Raw genomic sequence first — 19,001 nt, forward strand, 5'->3', positions numbered from 1 at the left:
GCAACAGTCAGGGCATGGGTTTGAATCCTGCGCTGTCTGTAAGGAGTTTGTACATTCTCCCCCTGTCTGAGTGAGTTTTCTCCAGGAGCTCCGGTTTCCTCCCACTGTTTGAAATGTACCAGGGTTGTAGGTCAGTTAGGTAGAATTGGGTGGCACGGGCTCATAGGGTGAAATGGCCTGTTACTGTACTGTTTGTCTAAAAAAATTCAAAATAATTGAGGGGTTGGCAAAGAAAATCTGGGAATGGGAAATGGCTGAAGTAATGGTCAAACTGAGCAGGTGGCTTTAATCGGGAGAGGGGGGTGGAATTAAACAAGAAAATCTGCAGACACTGGGATCAGTGCAATGTACAAACTTGCTGAAGAAATTCAGCAGGTCTCACACCATAGGGATACCAACGTTTTGGGTCTGGGCATTTTGTCAGGTAAATGAGCGGGAGAGTGGTGGCATGTTGTAAGAAGGTGTGAATTGAGTTGTTGGACTTTCAAAAAAGCTTTTAATGAAGTCCTGCACAGGAGATTGGTGGGCAAAATGAGAGAATGTGGTATAGAAGGTAATGTACCAATGTAGATAGAGAACTTATTGGGCAGGCAGGATGTGGGAATAATTGGGTCCTTTTCACACTGGCAGGTGGTTACGAGTTGGGCGCCACAATGTTCAGTGCTGGGATCTCAACTATTTACAAGATATATAAGGTAATATCTCTAAGTTTTCATGTGGCGCTGAGCTGAGGGGCAGTGTGAGCTGTGAGGAAGATTCCAAGAGGCAGCAGGTTGATTTGGACAAATGAAGAGAATGGACAAATATTGTTTAATGTAGAAGCACATGAGGATCTCCACTTGGTGGCCATAACAGGAAGGCAGATGATCAGCCAAATAGTGAGAAACGAGGAAAAGGAAAGGCATAACAAGAATGGGGGTCCTGGTGCATGTCATTAAAGATTGAAATGAAGGTCCAGCAGGCGGTGAAGAAGTTGGCCTTCATTGTGAGATTTTTAATGTAGAAGCAAGAAAGTCTAAATGCAGTTGTATAGAGCCTTAGTGAATATTGTGTCCAGTTTGGGTCTCCTAACTTGAGGAAAGGCATTGTTGTTAGTAAGGGGGTGCAATGAAGGTTCACCAGACTGATTCCTGGGATGGCAGGACTGAGAGGTGAAGAAAGACTGGATAGGGTAAAGCTCATTGCAAATTAGAAGAATGAGAGGGGATCTCATTGAGACATATACAATCCTAGTAGGATGAGACAGGTTAGAACGTTCCCAATGTTGGGGAAGTCTCGAACATGGAGTGACAGTCTAAGGATAAGGTTGAATTCATTTAAGACTGAGATGAGGAGAAATTTCATCATTCAGAGAGTTGTGAATCTGTGAAACTTCCCTGCCACAAAAGATTATTGAGACTGGTTCATTAGATACTGTATATTCAAAAAGGAGTTGGATGTGGCCCTTATGGCTGAAGGGATCAAGGGGTTTGAAGAGAAAACAGAATCAGAATTTATTATCATGAATGTGTCGTGAAATTTGTGGTTTTGTGACAGTGCAAATATTGCTATAAATTATATTTCAAAATAAATAAATAGTGCAAAAAAAAGAGAAAGTGAGGTAGTGCCTGTGGTTCATTGTCCATTTGGAAATCTGATGGCAGAGGGGAAGGAGCTTGTGCTGCTGCATGTTCGTCTTCAGGCTCCCGTACCTCCTTCCTAATGGTCGCAAATGTAGAGGGCATGGCCTGAGTGGTGAGAGTCCTTGAGGATGGCATGGCCTGAGTGGTGAGAGTCCTTGAGGATGGCATGGCCTGAGTGGTGAGAGTCCTTGAGGATGGCATGGCCTGGGTGGTGAGAGTCCTTGAGGAGGGCATGGCCTGGGTGGTGAGCGTCCTTGAAGAGGGCATGGCCTGGGTGGTGAGAGTCCTTGAGGAGGGCATGGCCTGGGTGGTGAGAGTCCTTGAGGAGGGCATGGCCTGGGTGGTGAGAGTCCTTGAGGAGGGCATGGCCTAGTTGGTGAGAGTCCTTGAAGAGGGCATGGCCTGGGTGGTGAGAGTCCTTGAGGAGGGCATGGCCTGGGTGGTGAGAGTCCTTGAGGAGGGCATGGCCTGGGTGGTGAGAGTCCTTGAGGAGGGCATGGCCTGGGTGGTGAGAGTCCTTGAGGAGGGCATGGCCTGGGTGGTGAGAGTCCTTGAGGAGGGCATGGCCTGGGTGGTGAGAGTCCTTGAGGAGGGCATGGCCTAGTTGGTGAGAGTCCTTGAAGAGGGCATGGCCTGGGTGGTGAGAGTCCTTGAGGAGGGCATGGCCTGGGTGGTGAGAATCCTTGAGGATCGAGGCAGATTTCTTAAGTCATTGCCTTTTGTAGATGTCCTCGATGGACTGAATCCTGTGATGTTGCAGGCCAAGTTAACAACCCTGTCCTGCGCCTTGGCACCTCCATACCAGACAGTGGTGCAACCAGTCAGAATGCTCTTCCGTGGTACATGACATTTCCATGAAATTTTGGAGAGTCTTCGATGACATTCCAAATCTCCTCAAACACCTCATGAAGTATAGCCTCTGGTGGGCTGTCTTTATGATTGTGAGTGGAATAGTAATCTGCCATGATTGTATTAAATGGTGGAGCAGTATCGCTGGTGAACGGTACCGCTGTAACACAGTGCTGAAGTGTTAAAATGCCGCATTAACTAATGTATCCCAGGATTTAATCTCTGAACTCAGGTTGTGGGATTTATTTTAGGAGGCTGCTATTGTGACATGTTTGAATAAAGCAGAATTTGTTGTGTAAATTTACAGAAATGTACTAAAATCCAACAAAATTCTTGTTTTATTGTTTATCTAAATTATCGAGAAATGTTGGTGAATAAGAGTGCTGTACAAATACTGAGAGCCTGAACTGATGAAATTCTCACTAGATGAGTCTGATTGGGAGGAGGGTGAAGTTGGGGCCAGTGGAACTGGTGATAGTCACAGACTAGACCAGAATCACTCCACATTGGCTCTTCAAACTCTCCCACCTCTTCCCACTGCACCATTTCCTCAGGAAAAAAATACATTTTCACTTCATCATAATCCTTCGTACGTTTTCAAAAAGACGTTTTGACATCTTTTATGAGGTTTGGTTTTGTTTCTAAATGATTTTTTGTAATAAAATTATGTATTCATTTATTATAGAAATTACTCCAAAGACCTCTGCCAGTTGCAGCCCTGCCCCTGAATCTCCCGTCAGCTCTGTGGAATCAGTGAAGAGTATGGCTGAGCTATCATCTCAACACTCGATAGCCACTGAGAGCAGTAAGGACATCAAACCATCAGAACCATGTGAACAATCCTCAAATGATGCTCAGATTTTATCGTCGCTGCCAGTGTCTGGGCAGTCTGCATTGAGCATACAGAAGCTGGTAGCCATGTCTCCTGAACTTGATACATACGCCATCACAAAGAAAGTCAAAGAGGTGTTAACAGACAACAACCTAGGTATGTAACATTGCATTTTCAACAGGAACTACTAATTCTGCATTGTGCTTTCTGTATTAAAAGAAAACTTTTTTACTCATTCTTTTTCCTGAAAAAATATCAATGTGGAACCATAGTTATCCTTATTTTTGTAGAACCTGCGGGAATTAATTTCAGTACCCATTAGCACAGAGGAGGGATGCTGCAGATTGGCACTTCACTCGAAGCACTGGGTCTGCTTTCTCACACAAAATGTAAACACAATTGCAGTCACACAGATGTGCAACAGAATTGCGAACCTGTGCTCAGGTCCCCAGTACTTGGTTTTGAATATTTTCCTGTTGTCCTGTCACCTCCAAATTAATCATAATCATCGTTCACATGATGTCCATCAACAAACCCAAGAGAGAATGATTGGGAGAAGACAGGGAGATGGCTGTTGTGGTTATTGTAGCACCAAATCATTAGAAAAAATGCAGGAATCACTTTCCAGGTCAGTTGGCATGTGTGGAAAGAGAAGCAGAGTTGTGGATCAGAACCAAGTGATCATCGGAGTGGGCTATATGTCTGTCTGGGCAATTGGACTTTGTTAGGCTGAGATGAACATGAGGTGGTAAAGATTATCAAGAAAGTGATTATCTCAATTCAATTTGTCTTTGCTCATTATTAAACCATTGCATTTTGAAATGGCATTCAAAGCAGACAGTAAAAAGAAAGACACATTGCCATGAATATTTTTTTGTGTTAAAGGGAAAGGGTAGTTTTGAATTGAAAGAAAAACTTTTGTTTTTTTTGTGATTTAAAAAAAAATCATATCTGGATGTGCTAAAGCAGTATGAAATGCACTGAAATCTCGTCATTGAGAGATCAATAAGACATGACACGCACCAATGAGATGAATTGCCAGCAAATTAATTTGGCTGGGATCTTTATTGAGCAGAATATAGAGAAAAAAATTCACATCATAGGTCTCCAATCCCAAAAATCCTAACTGGTCGTAAAGTGTCAAGTGATTGTTTGTGTCTATCTGAAGAGCAGGCACAGGTCAGAAGTGTCATAATTACACAAAGTTGCTTTTGCCTGCTGTAATGCAGACAGATTCACCATCATCTGTCCCTGAAGCACCTCTTACAGTCAAAGAAAGAAGCAAAGATAGTGTCCCCAGAGTCACCAAGTCCAGAGATTCACCTCAGCGCTCTTGCAGTCTCCACAGCCATGCAGGGTCCACTCCAAACCATTGGTAACCCGAGCTCCAGATGTGAACCTCTGACCTGGTCAGGAACCCTTCAGCACTTTTGGCATCCCCTTGCTTCCCAATTCCGATACCTGGTACCCCTTCAGCCAGTTTTGAGCCAGTCTCTAGCAGTCCACAGCCTGGCACGAGTTCCCTGACAGCAGTCTCCAGCAGCCCCTAGCCTCCATGGGTTCCTCGCCTTGAGTTACCAGCAGCCCACCGCCTGTGTGATTCCTTCAGCCACAGAGCCCCCTCACTGGTCCGCTGCTGTGGTCACCATCCCATGGGTCTTCTCCTCTGCTTCTCCTTCTCAGACGAGGGATGATCTCCTGTTTTCTGGTGCCATGCTACAGTCCTCCGCTCCCCTGGAATCTGCAACCCCTCATAGAATATAGAACAATACGGCACACTATAGGCCCTTCGGCCCTCAATGTTGTGCTGACCTAAAAAATGTATTAAACCCACTCTACCCTGTAAATCTCTTTTTCTTTCATCCTCGTATCAGTCTAAGATTCTCTTAAATACCCCCAGTATTTCAACCTTCACCACCATCCCCGGCATGACATTTCAGGCACCCACAGCTCCCTGTGTAAAAAAAAACTTAACCCTGATGTCTCCCCTAAACTTTCCTCCCTTAACTTTGTATATATGTCCACTGGTGTTTGCAGATTTTGCCCTGTAGACCTCTATCAAGTCTCCTCTCATCCTTCTACGCACCAAAGAGTAGCATCCCAACTCTGCCAACCTTGCCTCATCTTTCCTATAATGAGGTGACCAGAACTGAACACAGTACTCTGTGTGGTTTTACCAGAGATTTGTAACATGAACTTTCTACTCCTGAATTCAATCCCCCTATTAATGAAGCCAAGCATTCCATTGGCCTTCTTAACTGTCCTATCAACCTGTTTGCTGACCTTGAGGGATGAATAGATTGGAACCCCAAGGTCCCTCTGTTCATCCATACTCTTAAGTAATCAACCGTTAACCCTGTACTCAGCCTTCTGGTTTGTCCTTCCAAAAGCCCTTGTGGCTGCTGTCAATCACAGGCGCTGCCATCTTGGGTGCAGACCACGTGGTCGCAGGATTTAAAATAAAATTATCGACGGCTCCTTTAACGGGCTGTTCAAAGCCCGAGCGGAGTTGATCGCAGTTGACTGGGCAATTGGACCATGCAGGAATGCTGTATCTCTGCTCCCCACAGGTCGGCACCAGCAGCAGTGCTGACATTACAGCGGTTCAGGCAGTGCCGCCATTTTCTGTCTTTCATTACCTCTCTGGGAATATTATGTAGTTCCACGTTGAAATGGCAGCTATGATGACTATGAACTTGAATTGAGAAAAAACACGAGCCTTATAAGATTGTCTCTATTACACAAATGATTGATTCAAACTGGTCAGTGCATATTTCATGTTCTCATGCTGTAAATGTTTCCATGTTTATTGATTGATCTTAAATCTGTTTACTTGGAACTATGTGCATCTGAGATTTCTAGTTTAGTACCAATGGATCCTATATATTTTCGCCTGGCATAAAGTTAATAATCTGAAGTTGAAGTTTGTTGCTCTTTCACAATTGTGGTAATGCCGCCTTGTGGTTTTTCGCACTCAGTTATTTCTAGTTGTATTGTTGGAATGTTCAGTTGCTGAGGTGTAAGTGTGAACGTCTGTTGGTGATACAACAATAACCACTGTATATTTTGTGATTGGATGTTTTAGGTCTACAATATATCACTAACTGTTCGCAACACACAAGCAAGAGGATTGGCCTGTGATGCGGTCATGCAGCATAATAGGTTCTAAGAGCCATTTATCAGTTTGTCAGAAGTCTGCAGAACAACTATTGGACTCCGTTCTGCTCAGTGTTGGGGCTGCAAAATAAGCTATTTTGTCAAAGCACAGGAGTTCTTTGTTGTCAAGGGCATTGCTGACATTTGGACTGTGATGTATAGTGTGGGTATTACAATCATTCACTCCAGTGTCTGTTATCTGATGTGGCGCACCTCAAATAAACGTCACCAGCAGCCCCCAGTTCCTCAACTACTACGAATTGAACACTTTTGATTTAAATTCCAAAACTATAATATGGAAAAGAGTCGTTCTCCCATTGGCTTTCACAAATCATCAAATGCTTCCCATTGAAACCTTCCAGGTCCAGTTTAAATCTTTCTTTATTCACTTTACTCCTTATGCTCTCTAGTTCAAGATTACTTTACAGGGAGAGAAGTCTCAGAGTATCCAGCCGCTCCTTATTGTTCCGGCCTACCAGTCCCAGCAATATTTCCGTGAATCTTTTCTGCACTCTATTTCAGCTTAAGAATGTATTTTCTCTGGCTGGGCAATCTGAACTGCACACAGCACTCCCAAGTGCAGTCTCATCAAGCCTTGTACAGTTGTAGCACGGTGCCCTTGCTCCTGTCCTCAAGGCAAACATGCCGAATGCCTCCTTCAACCCTGTCAACCTGTGTGCCACTTTCATGGAACTATGTACTTGTACCCCAAGTCTCTTGCTCCCCCGGAGCCTTTGTATTTGCCCAAGCTAAATTCCATTTGCCATTCCTTGTCCACTTTCCCAGCTCATCTACAGTAGATCCTGTTGTCCTCTCAGGTAACCTTCCTCACTGTCCACTTTTTTGATTTCATCTACAAACATGCTAACCATGTGCCAGCTATAGTGTCACCAAAATGTTAATATAGACCACAAACGACAGTGGACCCAGCACCAACCCCTCCCACACACCTCTAGTCGTAGGCCTTGAAAAAGTAACAAAGTGAGGGTCGTGATGTTAATATGGTTTATATGCACTCCAGTAAGGCCTTTGAGAAAGTTCCACAAGGAAGACTGTCGAAAAGATGGGAGCCAGGGCAAGTTGGACCTAAAATCTGCCTGACAACAGGAGAGAGAGGGTAATGGAAGAGGGTCGATTTTGGGATTGGAGACCTGTGACGTGGAGTTCCACAAGAATTGGTTCTGCAACCCTTGCTGTTTGTAAGATGTGTGAAGGAGTCCGGTGTCACAAGATACAGAGTACAGTGAGAGGGGATCTAACCAGTATCTCAAACATAATGAATCCATCTTACAAAATATGGAATTACAATGAAAAGGAAGATCAATTAACACCAAGCAAGGTCAGCGTGAGAGCTCTGGTATGGAGTTCTTTCAGGAGCTTGATGACCTCAGGGAAGAAACTGGCTTTAAGCCTGTTGGTGCATGTTTTCATACACAAAGGCATCTCCCTGGAGGGAGAAGAGATTGTGTTCAGGGTGTGATGGGTCCTTCAGTACGTTGGCCACCTTTCTTAGGCAGTGGGTGTAGATGGAAAGGAGAGGTTTGCACAAGGTTCTGAGCTGCATTCACCACCTTCTGTAGCTTCTTCCACTCTTGAGTAGAGCAGCTCCTGTCCCAGGATCAGTCTGCTCTCGATGGTGAACCTGTAGATGATGTTGAGGGGCAAGGGAGACCTGCTGAATTCCCTCATTCTTCATAGAAAGTTGATACATTGGTGCTTTCCTGACCTTTGCTCTTGACCATTCAGGACACTGTAGATGTTTATTCCTCAGAACTTGAAGCTGTCTACTCTTTCTAATTTGACGCCATGGACAGGATATCCAAGGAATCAGATAATTTGGGGGTATGGACTCTCCCTTTCTCCTGAAGTCAGTGATTTCCTTCGTCTCACTGATGTTGAGGGAGGGCTGTTATCTTGGCTTCATGTGTTGGACTTTCAATCTCCATCCTGTGTTCTGACTCATCGTTTTTTGATCCCTGACCCACAGCTGTGGTCTGGTCATTGAATGTGAAGATGCATTTGGAACAGTATTTATCGGTTCAAGTGATGGGTTTAGTGGGGGACTTGGTACAGGGATTGAGAGTGATTGTTGAGAGTGATTGTGGAGGACATATTGTTCCCCAACTTCACTGATTACTGTCTGTTAGACAGGAAGTCAAGAATCCAGTTACAGAGGCGGGCCCTGAGGCCTAGATCCTGCAGTTTGGGGGTGTTTGCTGGGTGCTGGAGTATTGAAACCGGAGCGGTAGTCTGTGAACAGTTGTCTGACAGAAGTGTCCTTCTGTCCAGGTGTTCCAGGGCTGAGTGGGGAGCTAGGGAGAACCTGTCGTGGACCTGTTTAGATAGGAAATAAATTGAAGTGCACAGCTGGGATGGCTGGAGTTGATGTGAGCCATGACCAGCCTCTCAAAGCACATCCTGTTGGTGGAAGTCAGGGCCACTGGCCAGTGGTTATTATGATACATTATTGTATCAGTGCTGGTGTGACGGTGGCTTCTTGAAGCAAGAGGGGGCTGTGGGCTGTTGTAGGGAGAGATTAAAGATGTTTGTGACTATGTCAGTTGATCTGCGCAAGATCTAGGGATTTGGGACCCATCCCAGGAATTGTCTGGGCTGGTCACTGTCCGGGGGGTTCACCCACCTTGTCTTCAGCAGCCATGACTGTGGGTGAGACATCACTTGGCATAGTTGGTGTGGATTTCACCTCCCTGCTAGCTCCCTGTTAGAAGCGAACATAGGACATGTTCATTCTTTGTTGCTGGGCTTTGCTTTGTTCCCATGGCACCACAGTCGCCACGTGTCCATCATGTTCTCTTGTAACTCAAGCTTGGTGTGGTCTGCCTCCTATCTTCTCTGATGGCCTTGCAGAGATTGTATGTGGATGTCTTAACTCAATAGGTTATCAGATGACATCAAGATTGGTGTTGAATTTAATGTAGACACAAAGCACGGTAACAGGCCCTTCTGGCCCATGAACCCATGCCACCCAATTACCTCAATTAGCCTACAACGCCCGTATGCTTTGAGGGATGGGAGGAAACCCACTCAAATCATGGGCAGAACTTCAAAACTCCTTACAGATAGCGCCAGATTTGAACACCGGTTGCTGATGGTGTAGTAGCATTTTGCTAACCGCTGCACTAGACATAACAATATGGAGAGTATTCTTAGGCTATTTGGTGATATCAATGTGTTGGTGAAATTGGCTGAAAAATGGCAATTAGATCCAGATAAATGTGCTGTTATGCATTTCAGGAGTACCATTGAGGTACACCATGAATGGTGAGGTCCTCAGAGGGTCCTCGGTGTTTGTCCAAAGATGGCAATGTAGGTAGATAACATGGTGAGAAGGCATAAGAGATACTAGCCTCCACTAGTCAAGGCAGTTGTACTCCATCATTATACAACATTAGTGAGACCTGAGCTGGAGTTCTGTATGCAGTTCTCATCATCACACTGTGGGAAGGATGTTTACACAAAATGCCAGAGAAACTTAGCAAGTGTATATGTGGATTATGGAGGAACACGTGACCTCCCTGTCTGGAATTTTGTGGAGTGCCAATGGTCACATGACCTGGTCTGAAACCTATTCTGAAGTCGCATCACCTGCCAATCAAGGTTAGACTCTGGCCATCCATTAGTGCACACCTTACCATTGGCTAATTTAAATGACTCCGTGTCATCATTGGGCAGACGTCCAGCTCAGAACAGTAGAAAACATCAATGCACAGCACATTCCTTTCCAAATGCCTCTTGGTCCAAGTGCCAGACATTGCTCCACGCCAGTCATTATTATGGACATTGCTGGAGGAGTTATGGGTAAGGTATGCACTACACTTAAGTTGAACTGTAGTACTGTGATAGATCAGAGTGTTTGAAAGTCCCTGACTCTGAAGTGTGTACACGTGCAGGAGTGTGTAGAAGATAAGCAGCCACTGGTATTGGAGTCCAACCTGGGTCCGATGTGAATGTCTATATTGTTATTTAGTAAGTATCACTTGACATCTTCCCCTATTTGTCTCCGGTGTGTTCAATAAAATTACCTTTGAATGTAATACTTGCATTCAAACTTGTCCCTCTGTGAACCCACTGAACCTGATACTTTCCAGCCACAGCAATTGGTGCTGGAGCAAGGTTCAAAGAGTTTTGGCTGGACACACATGGAGTACTAACCATGTGGGACATTGTGCAAACGAGTGTGTGGCTGTCCTGTTGGGTGCATTTGTGATTGTGTATCTGCTCACCAATGGGAACAGCGGGAGGCGACCCACAGATAGTAAAGGAACTGTGGGATTGGAATATAAAATCCCTGCGGACCGATGGCTGCCAGGGATTCAACCGTTTGACGGCATGGCTAACAAGCCATGCCAATCGATTGGATTGACAGGCTGGACCCTCCACGTAGAAAAGATAGGGGACCACTTGGCATCCCTCCTTAAGAAATCGGGATTTCCAGAGACTGAGGGGAGTCCTGAAGGGGTCCTTTGGCTTATGGTGTCTCTCCTGAGATACCAACACAAAACTGCAGGAGAAGTAGCCCAACAGGGTGCACAAAGAGATACAGATTATAGATTCCCTGCAGTATCACTGTTGTGCACTACAGGAGTTTATACATTCTCCCCATGTCTGCGGGTTAACGCCAGTTTCCTCCCACCCTTCAAAACATACAGGGGTTGTAGGTTAATTGGGTATTTTGGGCAACATGGACTCAAGAACTGGAAGGGCCTGTTACATTTTAATAAATTTAATTTTAAATTATAAAAGTATGGTTTCTGCACACAAGAATATCCCACCACCACCAGCAGCAATGCAAATGACCTTCCATTGCCACTGTTTCCTTTTTGTTCCAATTTTGATTTCTGTTTGGTCTGTAACATTCTTTTTTTCCTGTGCATTTTTCTTTTGACATTTGTTTTTTATTTTGTGCAATAAAAAACTCCATGCAATCTCCTGTCTGTATGAGCATCTCTGGAATGTAGTGACAGGGCATTGGGCCCCAGGATGGCAGACAGCTCCTGTGCGAGCTCTGCTGGAGAGCTCTTCCACTTGCCCTGCAGAATGAATACTGGATGCTTAATTTGCTTTTTGTTGATTTTGATATTTGTTTCAGAGATTAATGTCATGTATTCACTTTATCCCTGTGAAACGATGATGAGGTTGAATTTTTAGATTTTAACAATATATTTGCTGTTTTAAAGAAAAGTAAGAAACTTCTCAAATACAGGTATTAATTAATTACTGAACTACTTCAAAGATGGTTCCTAGTTACAAGTATTCTTAAAGCAAGAATCTTTTAGAAACATCAGGTTAAAAGCTGTAATTGGGATTACTGTCGTAGATAATTGACTTAGACTGTATAAATCAAGCATGTGAATTTTCCACATTTAAAAAATTATTTCCATGTTTTTCACCCCTTTGCTCGCCAGTACTGTTGCGTCTACAGCTGTGACTGGCCGTCCAATCGCATGCTCGCTTGCTGTTCCTTTCCACATCCTTGTTTAGATCACTGATGCTTGAATGATGTGCTGCAAGAAAGGTGGGCTGTGCAGGCACACCCGCATACGCTCAGCTGTGGAGCCAGAGCAAGCGAGCGCAGTGAGTTGACACATGGCAATCACCTGGAATCAGCCTCTGAGGTGGCAGGAGGACTGGCTCTGTTCAGATAACTAGTCTTTCAAGGACGTCTTAACTGAAATTCAAGCTACAACGGCTTATGAAGAGGAAATCCTGAGCATGCATTATGGTGTTGGGGAACTGGCCTGTGAATGGATAGTGCAGTGAGGTCCTGTGGGGAAGGGAGGTGATGGCTGTCCTGTGGAAGGAGCCTCTTGCCTTCCAGAGGGTTGGGAAGAGAAGAAAAGACAAGGGTTGCAGAATCTGCTGCTGGGTGCAGAACAGAATGGCATTATATAGAGATCCAATGCAGGGGTTGGGTTCAGATTGGGCAGGGGCGCTGCCTGGAGATTGTGTTAGGTTGGGCAGGGACGCTGCCTGGGGATTGGGTGCAGAATAGTAGTTAATACTTGGGGATTGGATCCGTTGGGCAAGGGCACTGCTTGGCATGTTGGGTGCTAGTTATGGGCAAGTAAGCTTGGGGTCAGGAGAACCAGGCACTCTGGTTTGAGCATAGGTCAAGCAGATATTGCCTGGCGATCTGGAAGGGGCTTAGAGTCTGGGTACAGATGGTAGTGTCTGTCTGATATACTATACATTGAATTTATTTAAATTGAGTAGTAATTTTGTGCGTACATTTTTACCACCTTGGTGGGCCTGCCCTTCAGCCTTTTTTCAAACTCTTTAAACTTATTTTGCAGGACCTCTACCCCACTCTTGCCTATATCATTGTTATCAGTATGTACCATGACCTTTGTCTGCTCACCCTCCACATTAAGAATATTTTGTACCTGCTTAGAGACATTATAGACCCAAGCACTCAGGAGGCAACACACTATCCTGGAGTTTGTACATTCTCCCTGTGTCTGCATGGGTTTCCTCTGGGCACTCCAGTTTCCTCCCACCCTTTAAAATGAACAGGGGTTGTAGGTTAATTGGGCGGCACAGGCTCATGGGCCGGAAGGGTCTGTTACTGCATTGTATGTCTAAAAAAATTAGTACAAACATAATGAACATGTAGAAAATTTTTGGTTTTAAAATTCCTATTGTCTAGATCAGTCTCCAGTTGAAGAAGCAGTGTTAGGATTTTCAGAAAATAAAAATGGAAGATAGAATTAAATTTCTTTTTTCATCCTGCCCTTAGAAATGGGGCCAAACACCAGCCTCAGGCTATGATTAGCATCAGCTATAAACACTGGGCTGCTGAAATGTGTTTCTGATAACAATGGGCCTAGGGATTCCACAGCAAGATGAAAAAAGTTGTGGTGAAAACATGAGTGGCATGTTTTCCCCAGGAAAATGGAAAGAGAAGGCACTGTGCAAATTGTTCCTGCATATTTCAGTTCTGAAAACTTACATTGGGACTACATCAACGTTTTGTCCAGATAATATCTAAAGCACAATGTGTCATGGTTACCAGTTAAAGGAAGTTCCTTCACTAGCAGGAATTTCAGTAAATTGTGCCTTAGTTACCTGATTATCCTTCTCTGCAAGAATATGTGGAACTCCCAAGTTCTGAATTGAATAGGATGCATTTTTGGTGAAGACTTGTACATAAACTGCCTTAGAATAGAACATTGTCAACACGTTTGATCATTTTATCCTGTCTTGAATGTTCTTTATTGTTTTTCTTTATCCTTAGTTTTTTAAAAAAAAATTTTTGCTCTCTTGGGAGGAACCAATGTTTAAAGCAGTTCAATTTAAGTACAGATTAAGATCAAAAACCCTTTACAGATAGTTCACGAAAAGTTCACAGTATTATGGCTCCTTTCCAAAAATGTGATCTGGTAAATATTTCTCCTTATTTGTAATGCAGTCATTTTTAGCAGTACCAAAAAGACATTATCCCAACAATCCCATCCTGCTTTGTTTTTTTTTAATGTTTTACAGAGCATCTACATACAAAATATTCTAATGAAAAGAAACCCCTTACCACCTCCCACCTAAATTATCCCATCCCACCCACCCTAAATTATCCCATCCCACCCACCCCACCTCGGAGCTAAAAAAAAATACTACCAGGTATTTAATGGTTACTGCTTGGTGTGCCAACCCTTTATATATCATTTATTTAATATCCAAACACATACATTTGAAATATAGACCACATTTTAACAAAAAAAGGATAATTATTTCACAAATTATGTTATCTTTTCCAAATACAAACACGATTGTAATTCATTATGCCGTCTTTGTATATTCAATTCCATATCATTTTTCCACATAATAGCTATTCATTTTCTTGCTACAGCCAACCCTAATCGTATAAATGCAAGTTGTTAATGTATTCATATAACCCAATAAACATACCAATGGATCAAGTTGTAAATCTATTCTAAATAAATCTCTCAAAAACTTTATAATTTTTTTCCCAAAAATGTTTAACTTTTTTTTTTACATACCCATACTGAATGTAAAAAAGTATCTCTCTGTTCTCCACATCTAAAACACAAATCTGATGAACTAAAACCGTATTTTTCAACTTTTTGAGAGTTAAATACAAGTGATGGTAAAAGGTTATAGTTAACCAAACTATAACGCACATCCCATCCCGTTTTGTGAAGTAAACTCCATTTCTCACTATACCTTTCAGCTTTTCAAAGAACAGCTGGTGACCCATAAATGGTACATACCTCTTTGGTAACTTGCACCCTTTTATTGGCAATTTTGTGCACAAATCCTGGCCTATCTTATTTCTGACAGCCCACATTTGGCTCATTATTTTGAACCTTTAAACAATATTTTTTTCATTGCCTGATAAAAAATATTTGTCAAATAATCATTGTAAAATACTGTATTATCAATAGATTTTAGTTCAAATGGGAAGAAGGCAATACTGCAAAATATAGATTCATAAACCAAGGAAGTGTACTTAGGGAGTCATTATTATTTTAAAAAGCAAAAATGTAGAACCATAGATGAACTTAGTGAATTTTTCCCTGATGGAGCATTCTTGCACAGCTGCCTTTTAAGTTGCATGGGATCCATAGTGAGTTGGTAAATTGGGTTCAAAACTGGCTTTTCCAAAGAAGACATGGGATAGGAGTGAGGAGGCATTTCTTAACTTGAGGCCTATGGTCAATAGTCTTCCGCAGCAATCAGTACTGAGATCTTTGTTATTTGATATATACATTTCAATGATTTGGATAAAAATGTAGGTGGGTGATCAGTCAGTTTGCAGCTGACATGCGAGTTGGTGGAATTGTGGGCAATGAGGAAAATTGTTGAAGGATGGAGCAAGACTTAGATCAGTTGGAGATATGGTGGAAGTTTCCACTGGAGGCACCAATGGTAGAGAGCAGGATGCAGAGCTGAGTGGGAGAGTCACAAATTGAGCAGTCAAGAAAGTTTGAGTTGAGTATAAAAGAAGGGCAGGGTCCAGCATAGCGGCCATTCTGAGAAGAGCTACTGGTCATCTCAGGATGGGCTTTGGTGAGGAGGGCAGGGTGAGGTGAGCACAAGGTTCTGTTCTTAACAACATTCAAAACGAGTGAACTTTTTCCTCAAATGTTTTAGTCACGGTAGGGGAGCTCAGACCCGTGTCATCCACCTCCTGCTCAATGTGGACACTCAGGGAGTGTGCCAGCATCCCTGATGACTACATGTGCAGGACGTGTGTCAGACTGCAGCTGCTGACAGACCGAGTGACAGCACTGGAACTGTATGTAGGTTCACGTTGAGGAGAACATGTTGAATGAGTTGGTCATATCACAAGTTAAAGGCCTACTGAAAAATGGATGACCAGCAGGAAAGCAGTGATCCTACAGGAAGTGCCATGCGCTTATCTCCCTCCAGCACAGATTGGCAGCTGTGGATATTCTTCGAGGAGTAGGTCATCAGGTGAAGGCATCAGTGGCAAGATCCTGGCACTGTGGATGGCTCTGCTGCAGAGTAGGGCAGGAAAAACATGCCAGATCTACAATGCCAAGGGGTTCCACGGGAAGGGCAATAGACAGGAGTTTCTGTTGCCACAAACAGAGCTCCTGATAGGTGTGTGGTCTCCCTGATGCAAGGGTCAGGGTATTTTGGAGTGGCTGCAGGACATTCTGATAGGGGGAGGGTGAACAGACAGGCGTCATGTGCCTGTAGGTACCAAGTATTCGGGGAAAAAAATGGGATGAGGAAATATATTAAGAAGTGGGACCTCAAAGTTAGAAATTTCAGGATTGCCACCATGGTCATGTGCTGGTCAGAGTAGGACTGCATGAAAGTCAGGAAGAAAACCTGGCTTGAGCAGTGGTACAGGAAGAAGGGTTTCAAATTCCTGGGGCATTGAAGCTGGTTCTGGGGAGGTGGAAGCAGTACAAACCAGATGGTCTGCACCTGCTGCTGTTTGGGAACTAATATGGTGTGTTCAGAATAGATAGGTTCAGTGGGTTGAAAGAGAATCAAGGATGGACGTGTGTTATTAACAATCTGGTCTTTATTTACATACAGGGAATTCACAAAAAGGGCACACACTCATACAGTCTAATCTGGAATAATGCATAAATAACTATACATCCAGTGTACGTAAATCGTTGTTAAACATTCTCAACTCTCGATTGGAATGCAAGGGTTAAACACACAATACTGTGTCACAATACCCTCTCTATCTCTAGCAATCACAGCACACTTATAAACAGTAAATTAATTACAGTTAACAGGTATATCAATTGAACCTGGTGTCCAGCATTGCCCACGGCTTGGGATCCAGGATGGGTCCATCGTAGGCGGCCCTCCAGAGCTGGCCAAGGCCTGCAGCCAAGTTCAGTGATGGTTTCCATGCAGCAGATAGGGGAGAGAGAGAAACTCCATGTGCTGCTATTTCAATGCACCTGCAATTATTTCAGTGACCTGCAAGGACCAATCGTGCGTCAGCCTCACCTATGGGCATATCTAACCATTAATTGGCACCTGGAGGACCAATTGCATGTCAACTGCAAGGGCCAGTCATGCATCAGCTTCACAGGTGGGCAGATCTAACCCTTGACTGGCAGGTGACTACTAACTAGGTTCCAACCAGAGAGATCAGCTGACCCTCCTTAATCCACACTACATTGCATGGAAGTCACCATGCCATGCCAATTTATTTACAGGCTAGTACCCCACAGATGTATTACATTACATACAGCCCATACCAACAGATGGCCTGCCAACTTCCCCCCAGCCCCACAGGTCCACTGGTTTCAAGGGATTGGTCCTTGGCTCGTTTAATTTGTTCACTGACTCCAGTGCGGCGTGTGGGTGGTATTCTCTGGCTGGCCCAGAATGTTTCTCACAGAAAGAGCACCAGAACCACCTCCGTATGCATGTAGGTAGTCTAAGGCCATCCTGCCTTCTCCTTCTACTGAAGTACCACAGCATCTCATTGGCCAGTGTCTCCACCACAGTAGCCATTCAGGTGCTCCTTCAGATTTACAAGGCATGTGGTGGCACGCAAACCAGGTAACAGCCGCTGTAGAGTCCCATGGGTAACCAGGGGTCAGCACAACAACCATGCATCCAGGACATGCCACTTAGCCCCAGGGAGCACCCACCTTTGATGGGCTGTGAGCTGCAAACCTTCTTGTGCCTGGATACTGTTCCTGCTCACACTTCCACCGATTGCTCAGAGCAGTGCTGGCTATTCCATCTGCACAAACATTTCCAAGACCTGCTGACAGTGTGAAGACTCACTCTAAGAGTAGGGACTTTGATTCGGCCAGATGGTGCACAGGGAAAGACCTGCCCTTGAGCCACCCACTTCACCGAGATTTGCCAGATATGTGGCTGTCACTGGTGTGGGGTACGTTGGCTGGTGATTGTTACCTCCCCAGCACAGGAATATCAAAACCCGTGGAGCTGGACAGAGGGCATGCCACAGGACACACACACACACACACACACACACACACACACACCCCCAGGAGACTCAATGCTTCACCTGACCACAGGTCCTTCTGACCACAGGCCATTCCACCTGACCATAGGCCCTTCTCCTGACCACAGGCCATTCCACCTGACCACCTCTCAGTAAGGACATGCCACGAGACACAAACACACACACACACACACACACACACACACACACACACACACACACACACACACACACACACACACACACACACACACACATGATGGTTGCAGGGAATGGTTAGATTGGTTAGTATTGTCCAAAAACATTGCTATTGCATGGGTCCAGTTGAAACTCCTTGAACCCTGCTCACAGCGCCAAATGTTGTGCTCAGAATAGGTTGGACAGCTTCAAAGAGAATCAAGGCTGGACATATTATTAACAAACAGTGGCCTTTATGCACAGGTGAATTCACAAAAGGGCTCACACTGACACAGACTAGCCCAGAATAATACACAAATAACTACACATCCAATTGGGAATACAAGTGTTAAGCACACAATACCCACCTCCCCTCTCCAGCAATCACAACACACTAATAAACAGTAAACCTGGTCTTCACCATTTCCTATGGCTCGGGATCCAGGATAGGCCCATCACAGTCGGCCTTCCGGAGCTGCCTGTGGCCTGGAGTTCATTGATGGTCCCCATGCAGCAGCAAGAAAAGAGAGAGAGTGTCATCTGGGACTATACTCATTGGAATTCAGAAGCATGAGAGGGGATCTTATCAAAACATGTAAAATTATGAAAGAGGTAGATAAGATGGAGGGAAGAAATTTGTTTTCACCTGCAGGTGAGAGTATAACTCAAGATTTGGGGGAGTAGATTTAGGATGCAGATGGGGAGAAACTGCTTTTCCCAGGGAGTGGACACTGTTGAATTCTCTGCCCAAGGAAGCAGGACAGGCTGACTCCTTAAATATTTTTAAGGAATTAAGGGTTATAGGGAACAAGCAGATAAGTAAAGCTGAGTCCAGGGCCAGATCAGTCCTCATCTTATTAAATGTGGAGCAGGCTCGACAAGCCAGGTGAGCAACCCCTGCTCCAATTTC

At 44.3% G+C, this 19,001-nt stretch overlaps 1 protein-coding gene across 15 annotated transcripts in view; it reads left to right on the plus strand.

Moving 5' to 3' along the window:
• The window catches only part of LOC138736062 (protein CASP-like), a 525,702-nt gene that overhangs the window by 404,185 nt on the left and 102,516 nt on the right, over positions 1–19,001 (plus strand). For 13 of the 15 annotated variants that reach the window (XM_069884929.1, XM_069884921.1, XM_069884920.1 and 10 more), the window contains one exon: positions 3,157–3,459. The exons of the other annotated variants lie outside the window; for them this stretch is intronic. In XM_069884929.1, the coding sequence (XP_069741030.1) occupies positions 3,157–3,459 (303 nt within the window). The remainder of the gene's footprint in view (positions 1–3,156; positions 3,460–19,001) is intronic. 15 annotated transcript variants of the gene reach the window in all.

The sequence above is a fragment of the Narcine bancroftii genome, chromosome 6 (assembly GCF_036971445.1).
Source record: "Narcine bancroftii isolate sNarBan1 chromosome 6, sNarBan1.hap1, whole genome shotgun sequence".
Taxonomy (NCBI): Eukaryota; Metazoa; Chordata; class Chondrichthyes; order Torpediniformes; family Narcinidae; genus Narcine; species Narcine bancroftii.